The sequence below is a fragment of the Arachis hypogaea genome, chromosome 1 (genome assembly GCF_003086295.3).
Source record: "Arachis hypogaea cultivar Tifrunner chromosome 1, arahy.Tifrunner.gnm2.J5K5, whole genome shotgun sequence".
Lineage (NCBI taxonomy): Eukaryota > Viridiplantae > Streptophyta > Magnoliopsida > Fabales > Fabaceae > Arachis > Arachis hypogaea.
Window position 1 is genome coordinate 100,620,861 of NC_092036.1, and position 16,861 is coordinate 100,637,721.

General features: G+C 30.6%; 1 protein-coding gene across 1 annotated transcript; it reads left to right on the forward strand.

The window, feature by feature from the left end:
- Positions 1-8,309: 8,309 nt before the first annotated feature.
- Positions 8,310-13,660, forward strand: LOC112703157 (DNA replication licensing factor MCM2). The gene is made up of 17 exons (XM_025754492.3): positions 8,310-8,636; positions 8,740-8,918; positions 9,325-9,497; positions 9,590-9,779; positions 9,892-10,111; positions 10,200-10,407; positions 10,683-10,817; positions 10,905-11,096; positions 11,182-11,354; positions 11,443-11,631; positions 11,748-11,864; positions 12,076-12,160; positions 12,249-12,398; positions 12,493-12,618; positions 12,711-12,893; positions 13,011-13,172; positions 13,256-13,660. The coding sequence occupies exons 1-17, from the start codon at positions 8,425-8,427 to the stop codon at positions 13,370-13,372; spliced, it is 2,811 nt and encodes a 936-aa protein (XP_025610277.1). The 5' UTR covers positions 8,310-8,424; the 3' UTR covers positions 13,373-13,660.
- Positions 13,661-16,861: the final 3,201 nt, after the last annotated feature.

Below are 16,861 nucleotides of genomic sequence, written 5' to 3' on the forward strand. Positions count from 1 at the left end.
ACAGTGACTTTAGTAGCTTACAGCATTGATTCGGTTGAGGAGATGTAAATCCGGGTGGTAGAGTCATATAAACATCCTCAAAAAGATCCCCATGTAAGAAAGCATTATTGACATCTAACTAATGTATGGACCAACGCTTCATAGAGGCCAATGCCAAAACTAATCTGATGGTGGCAGGCTTGACAACATGGGAGAAAGTTTCCAAGAAATCAACACCTTCAGTTTGAGTGAACCCTTTAGCCACAAGGTGTGCTTTATATCGATCAACTGAACCATCAGGCTTGCGTTTGATACGATAGACCCATTACAGCCAATCGGCTTAACCCCTGCAGGGCAATCAACAAGACGCCAAGTTTTGTTCAGCTCAAGAGCATCCAACTCATCTTTCATAACACTACGCCAATTAGAGTGTTGATTGACGTCCTTAAAAGACTTTGGCTCAATGTCAAAATATAGAGATAAAAGAAACTTTTTATGTGAAGATGAAAGAGAAGAAAAAGACATGACTGAAGATAAAGAATACTTGCACTTTGAGGGAGATTGATTTGTATAGATGAGAGAGGAATTACACAAGTAATCAGAGAAATATGCTGGAGGTCGGTGAGGCCGGTCGGAATGACGAGGATGGAGTTGCTCAGGTGGTGAAGAAGGTGACGGGGGATGAGAAGGTGATGGTGGACTGGTGTCTAGTGCAGAAGGAGAGATGGGTGTTTGTGTTGAAAGTGATTCGGTTGTCATGGTTCAACTTGGCTAGGTAACGATAGTGAGAAAGAAGGAGAGGTTGTTGGAGAAAATAAAGAACTAGGTGGAGTTGGATCAATGGGTATAGGTGAGGGTTCAACTGGAAGACTAACTAAATCTTGTTTCTGAGAAGGTGTGTTTGGCTATGTTGGGCTGAGTGTATGGAATTGGGCATTTTTTGTGACTAAGGGTAAGATCATTTCATAAAAAATCACGTTTCTAGAAATCTCAATTCTTTTATCTTCTAAAACATAAATAATATATCCTTTAAAACCACTTTGAAAGCCAATAAATACAGCCTTTTTGGCTCTTGGATCAAATTTTGATCTATTTGCCATTAGGGTAGAAACAAAACATAAGCATCCAAAAATTTTAAGGTCATGATAATTTGGTGGATGATTGAATAAAATCTCAAATGGTGTTTTAAAATTAATTGCGGATGATGGAACTCTGTTAAGTAAATAAACAGCATGTCTAACAGCATAAGACCAAAAAGATGATGGTAAATTAGATTGAAACATAAGAGCACGAGCTATATTCAAAATATGTTGATGCTTGCGTTCTAACCTTCCATTTTGTTGAGGAGTTTCAACACAACTATGTTGATGAATAATGCCCTTTGAAGCATAAAAATCAGGTAAAATAAATTCTGGTCCATTATCGGAACGAATAGTTTTGACTTTGGAGTTGAATTGTGTTTCAATTAAAGTAATAAAATTTTTTATTTGATTTTGCACTTTTCCTTTTGATTTTAATAAAGTAACCCATGTAAAGCGGCTAAAATCATCAACAATAGTAAAAAAATATTTATGATTATGAATAGAATTTTGTCGAAACGGACCCAAATATCAAAATGTAATAAATCAAAACTTGCATTGACTTTGTTAAAACTTTGAGAAAATAAAAGTTTCTTTTGCTTAGAAAGATGACAAATATCACAAGCCTCATCATGATGCATAGAGATAAAGGAAAATTGTTTATGTAAATGATTAAGTTTTTGCCCAGAAAGGTGTCCTAAACGAAAATGCCATATATTGGAAGGTGTAATGGGTGGAGATTGGATGAAATTTATGGAGTGTGTAGTGGTCTAGTGGATGAATTTTTATCGAAATTGGGTTCAAAGACATATAATCTCTCTCTTATTCTGCCCAAATCAATCGTTCCCAAATTGTTGCTTTGTAAAGTGCAAGAAGAAGATGAAAAAGTGAGTTCACATGTGAGTGCTGAAGTAATTTTTGAAACAGAGATAATATTAAAGTTGAAATGAGGTAAATAAAGAACATCATGAAGAATCAAGGATGGTGAAAATTGAACACCTTTACAAGAAACAGTAGTTTGAGAACCATTTGGTAAATAAACAATATTAGGAAAAATTTATGTGTAAGAAATAAACCAAGATAAATTAGATGCAATGTGATCTGTGGCACCAGAATCAATGATCCAAGTATTCAAGAATGAATCTCGATTTGAAGAATTGTTAACAGTAGAAAAAATATTGAAAGTACAAAGATAATGAGTAGTTGGACTTGGCAAAAGCTCAAGTTGGTTTGAAGGATGAGCTTCTTCATTGAAAGGAAGTGCCATGAAAGAAAAGTGTAGGGCTGACGAAAGGTTCAAAAAGGCTCTGGATGAAGTTGCTGGTGTGCCCTTTCTCCTTGATCCATGGATATCAGCAGAGCTCAAGAGGAGCTCTGATACCATAATAAAACGGAAAGAGTATGCAAAGATAATAAAATTGTGAAAGGATAATAATGAAAGAAAAGAAATTTTATTGATTGTTGATTGATTGAATTGTTCACTATGAAGGTAAAACTAAGTATATATAGAGCATTGGCCTATGAAAGATAAAAGTAAATAAAGATAAGATAAAGATAAAGATAAAGATAAAGATAACTATAAGATAAGATAAAAGACTAAAATTATGATTGAATTTGTGTATTTTGTTGGGTTGAATTTGTGGGTCGTGAGAGACGTCTTTATTGTTGTCATAGGTTAAGGTGGAAGAGTGATTTAATAATTTTCGTAACTGTTTTGAAGTGTTATGGCTGACCATACACTGTATTTTAGTAATTTGCTTGAGGTTTGTGTAGAGAGATTTGTGAAAAAATTTCTGTGTCGATTTGAATTGGCACGTAGTTATTTAATTTTACAATCGATTAAGCAAACAAAACACATACTTTACATACTACTAATGTAGGACATATTTATTTAGTTTTAAACAAATTTCGATTTATAAATTTATTTGAATCGAATTATAGCCAACGGATCAAACCCTATCATCAAAATCACATCCACTAATACGTATATATATATATATATAAACTCTAGTTCTTTGGATATAGATCATTTAGTAATAAACTATTAATGGAAAGTTGGAAACAACTATAACTAATACGTATTTATATGTACGTAAGCTGTTTTTAAACTTCTAATTTCTAAGCTTCACTCTCTCGGCACAGGATTCGGTGGTCCAGGAACCTTTGGACCATTTAGTGATCCAAGTAGAAAACATGTTTTTAGAGTTTTTTTATCAATTGCTACGTAGTCCTTGAACTAATTTTAATTACAAATCAACCCCATATATTTTATTTAATTATAAAAATAGTTTTTTATTTTATAAATTATTATTTTATCAATTATTTATTATATTTATTAACAATCAAATATAAAAATAACAACCAATTATATCCTCCATTCATCCTAATAATTCCAATTAATTTAAAAATTAACTTTGATCTCGTTACGTTCGTCCATGGCTTCCAAATCGTGTTTCCTTGAAATTCAATCGATTGGTTTTTCAAAACAATCGATTGAATGATAATTCAATCGATTGGTTTATACTATATCACAAAACAATCGATTGAAAGTTGTAAGGTAAAATGGTAAAAAGCTTATACCAATCGATTGTTTATACTTTCCAATCGAATGAATGCCTCAAAACAATCGATTGTTGTTGTTACTCAATCGATTGAATTCACGAAAACAACATGAATTTGCCAAATACAATCGATTGGAAAGTGATGACATTGAAGTTTTAGCCAAATTCAATCGATTGGTAATGTAATCCAATCGATTGGAAGGTGATGAAGTTGAATGTTTTGCCAATTTCAATCGATTGGTAATGGTACATAAAATTAATTTATAGATCGGTAATTTATAAAATTAATTTTGCCGATCAATAGTACCTTTTGCTTTTATTTAAGTAAGGCAGAGTAAAAAATACAAAAAGTATATGATATTGATAAGGTAGCAGCGTATCAAGTAGTAAGTATGCTTAATTTATTTATTTGTGTTATGCACAAATTTAGTTTCGTTAAAATACTAGTAACCAGTGCTCTAATTTTTGTAAATATATTTTGGGATAAGTGTTTGCAATTAGTTAAATGTTAGAATATATTGAGTAAATTCTTTTAATATATCTAGAGTTAATATAAAATTGAGGGTAAAAAACGCATTTAAGCCAAGGAGAGAAGTTTATTACGCATATAAGCCAAACAAGAATCTGATACAAGAATTCACCAAAGCACACTTTAATGTAATTCGAAACAACTTTATTCGAATTACATTCCTTAATAATTCGAATCAATACAGCTCCGATTATTCCCAACCATTGCATACAAGTAATTCGAATCAACTTAGAACGAATTATAAAAGCATAATTCGAATTAGTAGAAACATGTGAGTAGGAGGAAGTAATTTAAAAGAAAATATCATTGCGTTTTATAAATTTAAAAGAAGAACTCTAAAAACATGTTTTCTACTTGGACCACTAAGTGGTCCAAAGATTCTTGAACCACCGAATTCTGTGCCCACTCTCTCATATCCAATATTTCTTCTCTAAAATCTAACTGTCTAAGTTGCGTTAATTTAATAATTAGTTTATTAATTTATTTAAATAAATATTAAGAATTTAAATTCTGTCTTATACATATAATAATTTATTAGTCAACAACAAACTATTAAATAAAATTTAAATTTCAGATTAATTTTTAATTTATCGAATTGAGAAATACTATAAAAAATTAAAAAAATATTTCTTCTTTAAAAGTTTTAATTTAACTTTGATATATATTATTTAATATTTAAAATATTAGTAACTTAGTAATAGTATCTAATAAAATAAAAAGAAGTCACAAAAAAATAAAATAAAAATATAAACTAATCTATTTTTTAAAACTTTCAGACAATTTAATATCTAAAATGAAAGATTAATTTATGACATTTTAAAAAAATTTAAAATATTTAAGATAAGAGATTATTTTAATAAATAATTTTATTATCTGACATAAAAATGATTAGATACCAATTTACCCTATCCCGAATTTCCTTGTACCATATCACCTGGTTTTCATCCAGTTTTACCCCAAATCAAAAAGCAACACAATTCCAATAAGCGCGATTGCTAAATATTGGAGTCTCGATGTTTAATTTATTGTTAAGTAAGACCGGATTAGATTGGATTGGATTAGATGTAGATGGATACATGGTTCTGCTAATTGACTCAGGAATGAGCTAGACCCCGCAAAATTATTTAATTTGTTTTCATTATTCCGTGCAATGATTATTAGGTGTGAATGTGTGTGATGAATTGATGATATACTAACATTAACAATTAAACAAGTATAAAAGTAAGAGGGATGCATGTGCTCTCTTGGATTGTTTCTCTGCCAATTTCCTATCCCCGCCACCTCTTTTGTTTTTTTCTTTCATTTGGCTTTTGGATATTTGTTCCCTTTCGCAGTTGTAGCCATCGAAAATTTTTTTACAAGCATGTATTTTTAATTAAAAAATATTATTTATATATTAAAATCAACTATTAAAATTAGCTATTAATGTTAATCTGGTCATTATAACTCGACGATTACAAGTTATAATTTGAATATTATATTAAGATGTTAGGATTTTCACGACTCACAAATTACCAACACATAACTCAATAGTTATACCTCAAATTCAGTTGTTATAGTTTAGTTTAATTTATTTCGTATTATTTGGTAACTGTCACCTATTAGTCAGAGAATAAATCTTGTTCATTTCCAATAATTCGACCAAAGAAACATATACTTTGGCCTAAATTTATTCATTAACTGCAAAAAATTTTATACCATACAGATAAATTTTTGTGTATTTTAAGTTTTTAACAGAAATGTGTGCATGTGTTAATTTTAACTGGACTTATGGTAAATTTAGTTACTTAAACGCTTATACACGTAGCATTGTTTAAATTTATAATTAATTATATATAAGTAAGATTCATTTTTGTTGTGAAATACATGCCATTAATTTGTGGTGATGGAATAACATATATCCGTGGACTCTCATGCTCCACATTTTTCATATGGGTCCCAAATCCTTCAATAGATATCTTATCAACTTAATTTTCAATTATTTTCATATTTATGACATAATTTTCTTTTAAAACTACTACTTTAGAATAATGGTTTGAATAGCTTTTTGTCAAAATCATGATTGGTAGCTTTTCTAGAAAAGAAGAAAACAAAAATCAAATTATTAGTGGATGAGACCTAAGAAGACGATGTTTACCCCTACTTTAATTTGTTTTGTATTATATAATAATTCTTAATTCTTATTGTTAATTGAGGGCATGCTTTCCACTAAGCTCCCGTTCGTTGTTCGTGCTATCATAATGGTAGTTCAAAATCGGGGGTCCATTGTCCTGACCCTACTCCATTGGATGAAGTAGCTCAGGATCGAGATATATATAACATAAATAAATGTTTCTGTGCTCAATGACTCGACCCTTTTCGATGTTGGCATACGCATGTTCTATGATTTAATCACATATGATTAATTGATTATCACTATTATAGATCGTCATCCCTGATGATATATAATGATGCTCTTGGATCATTTTCGGCATTTACTTTTAACCCCATACTATACTACTACTAGGCATTATGACTTGCCAGCAACTCTGCCACCCTTGTTTGAGACACAATAAGACACTGAGCGCCAAAGAGAATGGAGAATTGCTACATCATGATGCTTAACTTTGCTTTTTAACCTCAAATTATGCTTTGAATGAAAAATTGTAAATATATGAAAAAGAGAAGATGAGAAAAACAATGACAGTATGTAGTTGTACAGTACAATTATGTCACACAACTCCATTTAATTGGTTTACAGAGTCACAATTATGATTTATGAATTAGGTATAACTGTATTTGAATGACACTTATTTTTTTGCTTAATTCCCCTGCTCCCCCTTCTCACCTTAATGACCCACGCCACAAATAATGACCCTTGTACCGTAATAAGCATCTTGTTTCAGCTTCTTATACAAGTTTATGTATTTATTATATTCTTTATTTGCATTAGCTTTTTCTTATGCGTTCTCTCTCCTCCTTCTAACTTATTTTGTCCTCATATCAAAAGGCAAAATCCAATAACATGAGTGGCGATTTCAGATGATCCGTTATAGAAATGTTAAAGAATTCCAGTATGTTTAGAGTATATATATTGAGCTTCATTTTGAATATTTATGAACGTTGTTATCACCAATATCAAATTTATGTGTAACAGACTATTTCTGTGACATCTTAATTGAATAGATTATGCCATTTGAGTTATAATTCAAAGTCATTTATATTTAGTATTTTTTATTTATTTATTTTTATGGAAGACTCGAACTCGCAACCTTTTAGGTGAGTATGGAGAGATTATGTCATTTGAGTTATAACTCATTGACATCATTTTTTAATAATATATATATATGTTGGGCCAACCGTGGAGAATTTTTGACTACTGAAAAAATTTCGAAGAAAAATTAAATGAAAAATTACAAGAAGACACTATATCCAACTCAAAATTTTAAGGTAGATTAACTTAATACTAAGTTATCTTTTTTTTTTATTCTTAAATACTAAGTTTTTTTCTGGGTCAAAACTACTAGATTACGTTTGAAAGAAAAACTTATATTAAAAGAGATATTGAGATTAAATTAAATTTTTATATTATATTTAGTGTGGAGTGTATAAAATTGAATCTTAATATTTTATTTGATTTAAGCTAAATATATATATATATATATATATATATATATATATATATATATATATATATATATATATATATGAAATAAAAATATTTATTAAATTTAAAATATCCTTAGTTATTAAAAAAATGTTAAAGTTTTAGTTCTCTCATAAATTTTGTATCTGGCAACTGAAATTTTAATTTTCGTCAAATACAATAATGAATTTTCTCTTTGGATGGGATCCTGAATTTCAATCTCTTTTTTTTTTTTGGTGTAATAATTTCAATCTCTTTCGAGTCTATGAAAAGTTGGAAACAAACACTGCCTAAGTTATCATAAGTACTCAATCGTAACCTCCATGTTTTTTGGTCATAATAACAGGTTTTAAACAAATAATAATGGGCAGGGCCCAAAAAGGAAGCGATTAAGTAATAGCAGGTTTGGGCCTAGTGGAGTCCAATCTGAATCAGCCCAAGAAGCGGGCACGAGATTTGGCGCCAAAGTTTTCCCGCCAAAGGGAGGGACCCCACCAAGAGGAGCGGTTTGATACCTCTTATCTTACCCTAGACTAGTTCAGTAGCCACCATTCACCATTCACCACTCACCACTCATCACCGGAGAGATTGATCAAGAGAAAAAAAAAATCAGATTCAGTTGTTGAAACTTGAAAGAGTGATTAGACAAGCATGGATCCAGGGAATCCCGCTTCAACGCCGGAACCTGAATCACCGACCTCTCCCTCCGCCGGTTTCAACACCGACCAGCTTCCACACACCAGCCATGTTTCCGAAGACGACGAGGCTTCCGTTGACCCCGACATCATTCAGGATGAGCCTGAAGACGAAAACCCGGAAGAGGACGAAGATGGAGAGGATCTATACAACGACAACTACATGGAGTCAGTCCTCATATTCCTCTTCCTTCTCTTCCCCCCTCAAAATCTCCAATACCGTTTTGTTCTTCATTTCTAAGTTTTTTTATTTGTGTATTGTTGTTTACAGTGATTATCGGAGGTTGGATGACCACGATCAGTTTGAGTCGGCTGGGCTGGATGATTCAGTGGAGGATGTTAGGGATTTTGATCAGATAATGGAAGATCGAAGGGCTGCAGAGGTGGAACTAGATGCTCGTGATGGTCGCCTTAACAATCGCAAGTTCCCTCAGCTTCTCCATGACCAAGGTAACCTTTACTTTCTCTCCTCTTATTTTATTTTGGCCTCAGATTCCAATTTGTTAACACGTGCCTCATTTCATCTTTTAATGTTTAGGGTCCTTCGTTTTATAATATTAATAATTAATAATAAGTTCTATTACTAGTTACATATATCCATTACATTGGATTTAGATCCGTGAACATAACTTGTTGACTTGAGCCTGTTCCTGGTGATGCAATGATTTGATTGTCCCAGCCAAATTTTAAATGTCATTCATCATGAAGTATTGATTTAAGACCGATATATGTGCTGCATAATTTCATATTTTCTACGTGCTCTTGCACTACTTTACAGTATATGTAGAGCTATTTTTTCGCTCTCTGTTATTTTTGTTAAGGCAATGGTGATTTATCTTTGAATATTCTATTGCAGATACTGATGATGACAGTTACAGGCCCTCCAAAAGGGCTCGAGCTGATGCCAGGGCTCCTAATCTGAGCGATGATGATTTCGATGGGTTGCATAGTTCACCTGGAAGGTCACAGCCAGGACACTCTAGAGATGATGTTCCGAGGACTGATCAAACCGAGGATGATCAATATGATGTACTGTATGCTTTATTTATTCTATTCTAAAGCTTCCACAATCTAAGCTGTTAAGTTTATGTTAACAATTAACTTGGGTACATGAAATGTAGGATGACTTTGATGAGGAAGGTGGTTATGAGATGTACCGCGTTCAAGGAACACTTAGAGAATGGGTTACAAGAGATGAAGTCCGCCGCTTCATAGCTAGAAAATTCAAGGATTTCTTGCTCACGTATGTTAATCCTAAAAATGAACACGGTGACTTTGAATATGTGCGGCTGATAAATGAGATGGTGTTAGGTAATATATTTTCTACTGAGTCTTAAAATTTTGTACATCTGGTAGTGACAATATCTTCTTTGCGTCAGCTTATATCTTTCCTCCCTTTTTTTCTGGTCTCTTTTAATTGCAGCCAATAAGTGTAGTTTGGAGATAGATTACAAACAATTTATCTACGTCCATCCCAACATTGCCATTTGGCTGGCTGATGCACCTCAGTCTGTCTTGGAAGTAATGGAAGATGTTGCTAAAAATGTTGTCTTTCAGTTGCATCCAAATTACAAAAATATACAACAAAAGATTTATGTTCGTATAACAAACTTACCAGTTTATGACCAGATTCGGAATATAAGGTAACAGAAACAAACCAACCCGTTCCTTTATCCTACTTCTCCCCTAGCTTTCATAAGATAATAAACCAATAGCTGGTTCTTTTGGCAGACAAATTCACTTGAATACAATGATTCGAATTGGGGGAGTTGTAACTAGACGTTCAGGAGTCTTTCCCCAGTTGCAACAGGTGAAGTATGACTGTAATAAATGTGGTGCAACTTTGGGACCTTTTTTCCAGAATTCCTACTCAGAGGTGAGAGTTGGATCCTGTCCTGAGTGTCAATCAAAAGGGCCATTTACTGTCAATATTGAGCAGGTACAGTTCCACAAATCCTTGTGTTTTATGCCCTCTGTTATTTGATAAAGAAGCTGAGTGTGAGGATATTTAAATTACAATTACGGATGCACAATGTGCTGCTTGTTGGTTTACTTTGATTAGGCCAAATGTTTGCATGAGGCTTGTTCAAGTGAAATGTTGTATTATTGTTTTTTATTCACAGATGATTTAACATTTTGGATTTTCTGTTACAATATAAGTTGACAATCTCTCTAAAAAGAAAATTAACCCTTTTCCTTCTGTGATTGCTGCAGACAATTTACAGGAATTTTCAGAAGCTCACTCTCCAAGAGAGCCCAGGAATTGTTCCTGCAGGTCGTTTACCAAGATACAAGGAAGTTATACTATTGAACGATCTGATTGACTGTGCCCGTCCTGGGGAAGAGATTGTATTGTCCTCTGCTTGGACTTCTTAATTTGGTTTGTGATTTGTAGGATGATTCCTTATTTTCTTGTACATTATTCTGCTGTTTCAGGAGGTCACAGGTATCTATACTAATAACTTCGATTTGTCGCTAAACACAAAGAATGGTTTTCCTGTGTTTGCCACTGTTGTCGAAGCAAATTATGTCACAAAGAAGCACGATCTGTTCTCTGCTTACAAACTTACTCAGGAAGACAAAGAAGAGATTGAGAATTTGAGCAAAGATCCAAGAATAGGAGAAAGGGTTTGTTCTATGGAATTATTGCTTGATATATTTTACTTCATCATTTAGTTATTTGGGTTCTAATGTGCTATGAATTAAATTTCAGATTATCAAGTCTATTGCTCCATCAATCTATGGTCATGAAGACATCAAAACTGCAATAGCTTTAGCTATGTTTGGAGGTCAAGAAAAAAATGTTCAAGGAAAGCACAGACTGAGAGGAGATATTAATGTTCTACTTCTTGGTGATCCAGGAACAGCGAAGTCGCAATTTCTCAAGTAAGAACTTGTCAACATGCCTTAGACTTTCACTTTATAATGGTGATCAATTAATTAACTAATTTATATTTCAAATTTCTTCTGCAAGATACGTTGAGAAAACTGGGCAACGAGCTGTATACACCACCGGCAAGGGGGCGTCTGCTGTGGGTCTCACTGCAGCAGTTCACAAGGATCCTGTCACGAGGGAGTGGACCTTGGAAGGGGGAGCCCTTGTCCTAGCTGACAAAGGGATCTGCCTTATCGATGAGTTTGACAAGATGAATGACCAAGACAGGTAATAAACAGAAATTAGATTAGCCTGAAATTTCTCAATATCAGATTGTTAATCCCCCATCCTCTGCGGAGGAAGTTGTTGGTTATGTATGACTGTTTCTCTTTTTATCACATCAGGGTAAGTATCCATGAAGCCATGGAGCAGCAGAGTATAAGCATATCAAAAGCGGGAATTGTTACATCTCTTCAGGCACGCTGTTCTGTCATTGCTGCTGCCAATCCTATTGGAGGAAGGTAAGCAAATAGGAGGTTGCTTGTATCTGAGTGTAAACCTGCTCTGCTTATTAGTGTCTCAGATAAGGTTCTAATATGTGATACACTGATACTGAAGGGTCTCTAATGTCTGTGTATTTAAGTTCAACCTTAGGTCGCTTATTAGTATTAGTTATTTTTACCCTCATTTTCCAAGCTTCTAATTGATGTTACCTTTAACTTTGATTTACAGATATGATTCCTCCAAAACATTTTCTCAAAATGTTGAATTGACAGACCCTATTATTTCCCGTTTTGACATCCTCTGTGTTGTGAAGGTAATGTTTAAATTCATTGCATTGCTTCTTCAATAGATTCTTGATTTATCCATATTCGTATGTACTAAGGGACTTCTTGATTGTGCAGGATGTGGTTGATCCGGTCACTGATGAAATGCTTGCAAAGTTTGTAGTGGACAGTCACTTTAGGTCACAACCAAAGGGTGGTAACAGAGACGAAAAGTCAGTAACTGAGTCCCAAGATGATTATGCGTCTGCCATGCCTGTTGATCCTGAGGTTTTAATCAAATCCGACTGCTGTTGCTAACAACTTTGTTTTGTTAGATAAACTTATATTGTGGATTCTGTTTCTGAGTGGACTTTGTTTGCAGATACTTCCACAAGAGTTGCTAAAGAAGTATATTACTTATGCTAAATTAAATGTATTTCCAAGACTACATGATGCTGATTTGGATAAGTTGACACATGTTTATGCCGAACTGCGGAAAGAATCCTCGGTAACCCTTTGTCTCTTCTCTTGCTAAACTTCTGTTCGTGATTAATTGTCTATGCGACTTGACTAAGATGCTATCGTTATTATCATATATAGCATGGTCAAGGGGTCCCTATTGCTGTAAGGCATATTGAGTCAATGATAAGGATGTCCGAAGCTCATGCGAGGATGCATCTCAGGCACCATGTCACACAAGAGGATGTGGACATGGCAATTCGAGTCCTACTTGATTCATTCATTTCAACCCAGAAATTTGGAGTGCAGAAAGCTCTTCAAAAGGTATTGAAAATTATTTTGGCTTTGCTGCAGAGTGCTATTTAATCTATGAATGTATCTTTCTAGCATGCTATATTGTTACATATTTCTATTATCTAAATAGTGAGTTTACTGTTGCAGAGCTTTAGAAAATATATGACTTTCAAGAAGGACTACAATGAATTGCTGCTTTACCTTCTCCGCGAGCTTGTCAAGAATGCTTTGCGTTTTGAAGAAATCATTGCTGGATCTACTTCAGGTCTTGAACATATAGATGTCAAAGTGGAAGATCTCCACAATAAGGTATTTACACTTGTTCTTTGTGTTTGTTTTTGAGCTGAGATAGCACTGAATTTAACTCACCACTTTGTGTTTTTAAATTGCAGGCTCAAGAGCACGAAATATATGATCTTAAACCATTCTTCAACAGTAGTCACTTTTCAAGGGCCAATTTTGTATTGGATGAAGAGCGCGGAATAATCAGACATCGCCTTGCTAATTGAACAAAAGCATCCATCACCAGTTCACCACCAACATTGCTAGTTTATAATCGTAGCAGCAAGCTGAAGGGACAGTACATTTTTCATCTAGCTGTCTGTAGCTATAAAAAGATACCCAGTCTTCATGTGTTTCAGATTTGAATGTTCCTTTGAGTTGTTGATGCCTGTGATAATATTATTTCTCATTTGTCAGTCTTAAGAAAAGACACTTTTATAGAGCATAGTTAAGATAGGACCATATGCTATTCTCGGTGGGGAATATATTCGCGCACGGTAAAGCGATTGATTTCATTGGGTGATTTTAGCTGCTTATATTAGATTAAAACTTAGTTTGATAAAGTTTTTTCATGAGGTGTTTGTACTTTTAAAAAGTATAAGTACTTTATTTTGTGTTTGGTAAATTAAAAAATCTTTTGTGCTTATGATTTTTAAAAATTAGGAGTGCTTTTGAAAGCACTTATGCGGGATTTTTTTAAAATTGACTTGTACTTATCAAATTTTATTTATTTTTCAATACATATTTTTTACTATTATATTGTCATTGAAATTTTTATATATTTTTAACTTTTCATCATATTTTCTGTTATTATATTATTATTGAAATATTTATATATTTTTAACTTTTTATCTTACCTTTACAAATTCTAATACAGTCTTCATATATTTTTTTATTTTTCAACCTAATATTTATAGATTTCAACACAAATACATCATGAATTTCTATTTATTTATACTACTTTTTTGTACGTTGTTTTTGTAGTAGATTTATGATGTTTGTTTGTTTTTTATTTGATTTTTGAAATGTGAAGAGGTTGACTTGGTTTATGAAAACTAATTATAAAATTTTCTTTGCATGAACATTAGTCAAAATTATAATAACATGTATATACATATGTAAATATAAATATATAATCATAAGAGTAATTTATTTGAGATATGTGTCTTATTTTTTGTAATTTGTAAAGGAGAGTCAATATATAAAATATTTTTTTATTTTAAAATTATTTTATTTTAAAATATTATATAAAATTTTAAAGAATTTGAAAAAAAAATTATTCTTCATTATAAACATGTTTATTATAATTTTTTTAAATTTTAAAAGCTGTTTTATCAAATACAATTGTAGTGTTTATATTTATTAAAAGTTATTTTTAATTTAATTTTACCAAATATAAGTGCTTTTAAAAAGCTGCTTTTTAAAAAATAGCTTTTATAGCTACTTTCAAAAAGTAAAAGCTTTACCAAATATTGTTAATTAGCGGCTTCTCGGATACTCTATTAAATTAAGTTATTACTGTGTGTTTAATTTCTAAAAAAAAAGACAAGTAGCTATTTATTTTACTTAAATTGTTATTATTACTAGTATATGTATGCGTAATGGATGATATTAAAATATACAAAATGTTTTTTAATAAAAATATGTATAGTAATTTTTATTTTAAAAATTTAATAAAATTAATTAAATTTAAAGTTTACATTATTTTTAATATTAAAAATAAATAAACTTTAAAGATGAACAATTATTAATACGGGCACTTTTCACAAAAAAAAAATTTAGTTTATATTAGATTAAAATTTAGTTTGATAAAGTTTTTTTATGAGGTGTTTGTACTTTTAAAAAGCACAAACACCTCATTTTGTGTTTGGTAAATTAAAAAATTTTTTGTGCTTGTAATTTTTAAAAATTAGAAGTGCTTTTAAAAGCACTTAAGCGGGATCTTTTTAAAATTGGCTTGTATTTATCAAATTTTATTTATTTTTCAGTACATATTTTTTACTATTATATTGTCATTGAAATTTTTATATATTTTTAACTTTTCATCATATTTTCTGTTATTATATTACTATTGAAATATTTATATATTTTTAACTTTTTATCTTAACCTTTACAAATTCTAATACAGTTTTCATATATTTTTTAATTTTTCAACCTAATATTTATAGATTTCAACACAAATACATTATGAATTTCTATCTATTTATATTACTTTTTTGTACGTTGTTTTTGTATTTTTTCAGTAGATTTATGATGTTTGTTTGTTTTCTATTTGATCTTTGAAATGTGAAGAGGTTAACTTGGTTTATGAAAACTAATCATAAAATTTTCTTTGCATGAACATTAGTCAAAATTATAATAACATGTATATACATATGTAAATATAGATATATAATCATAAGAGTAATTTATTTGAGATATGTGTCTCATTTTTTGTGATTTGTAAAGGAGAGTCAATATATAAAATAATTTTTTATTTTAAAATTATTTTATTTTAAAATATTATATAAAATTTTAAAGAATTTGAAAAAAGAAATTATTCTTTGTTATAAATATGTTTATTATAATTTTTTTAAGTTTTAAAAGCTATTTTATCAAACACAACTGTGGTGTTTATATTTATTAAAAGTCATTTTTAATTTAATTTTACCAAATGTAAGTGCTTTTAAAAAGCTGTTTTTTAAAAAATAGCTTTTATAGCTACTTTCAAAAAGTAAAAACTTTACTAAATATTGTTAATTAGCGGCTTCTCGGATACTCTATTAAATTAAGTTATTACTGTATGTTTAATTTCTAAAAAAAAAAGACAAGTGGCTATTTATTTTACTTAAATTGCTATTATTACTAGTATATGTATGCGTAATGGATGATATTAAAATATACAAAATGTTTTTTTAATACAAATATGTATAGTAATTTTTATTTTAAAAATTTAATAAAATTAATTAAATTTAAAGTTTACATTATTTTTAATATTAAAAATAAATAAACTTTAAAGATGAACAATTATTAATACGGGCACTTTTCACACAAAAAAAAAGTTGTTGCAATAGAAATAAAAGTAATATTGATTATTCAAGAATTTAAGTTTAATTGTTTGTCCAATACAACTATTTTTTGTCAAAAAACAAATATTTGCTGTGTCAAAAAGATTAAGATACCATTCGATCATTTATCTAAGAGTATCTACCAATTAAGGAGTCTTTCTTTTAAATTATGAGTTTGATTTTTACTAACAACATTGTTTGAGGGTAATAGAATTAGATTTTGAATATGAAATCTTTAATTATATTTGATAGTTTTTAAACTTTAAATGTATCTTATTTTTCTATTTTAAAAAAGTAAAAATGTAATGCTACTTGAATTAAAATGAGTATATTTCACAATTTGAGTGAATTTTAACCAAAATCAAACTCTAAATAAATATTATGGTCGAACTCATGACCATAAACAAAGTGAAAATCCCTTCTCCATAATACAGTTAATAACTTTATCAAATATATGTTTTTTTTATAGACATGTTACAAAAGCTAATGCTGTTGAGGTTATTTATTTTTCCTTCATACTTAGTATTATTCTTTATTGATATAAAATATCATTGAGAATTTAAGTCAATAACTATTTTATACATATTTTGATCTTGAGATATTATTGATGACAAACAACTTTTTGACGTATGATATTAAGATTTATATGTTTGTTTTTTTTATTGACAT

What these genes read in the sequence shown, in the direction of transcription:
- LOC112703157 (XM_025754492.3), top strand. Translation starts at nt 8,425, where the DNA reads ATGGATCCAGGGAATCCCGCTTCAACGCCGGAACCTGAATCACCGACC. An exon ending in TACAACGACAACTACATGGA is followed by an intron (nt 8,637 to 8,739) that starts GTCAGTCCTCAT and finishes TGTTGTTTACAG; the next exon opens with TGATTATCGGAGGTTGGATG. An exon ending in GACCAGATTCGGAATATAAG is followed by an intron (nt 10,112 to 10,199) that starts GTAACAGAAACA and finishes TTCTTTTGGCAG; the next exon opens with ACAAATTCACTTGAATACAA.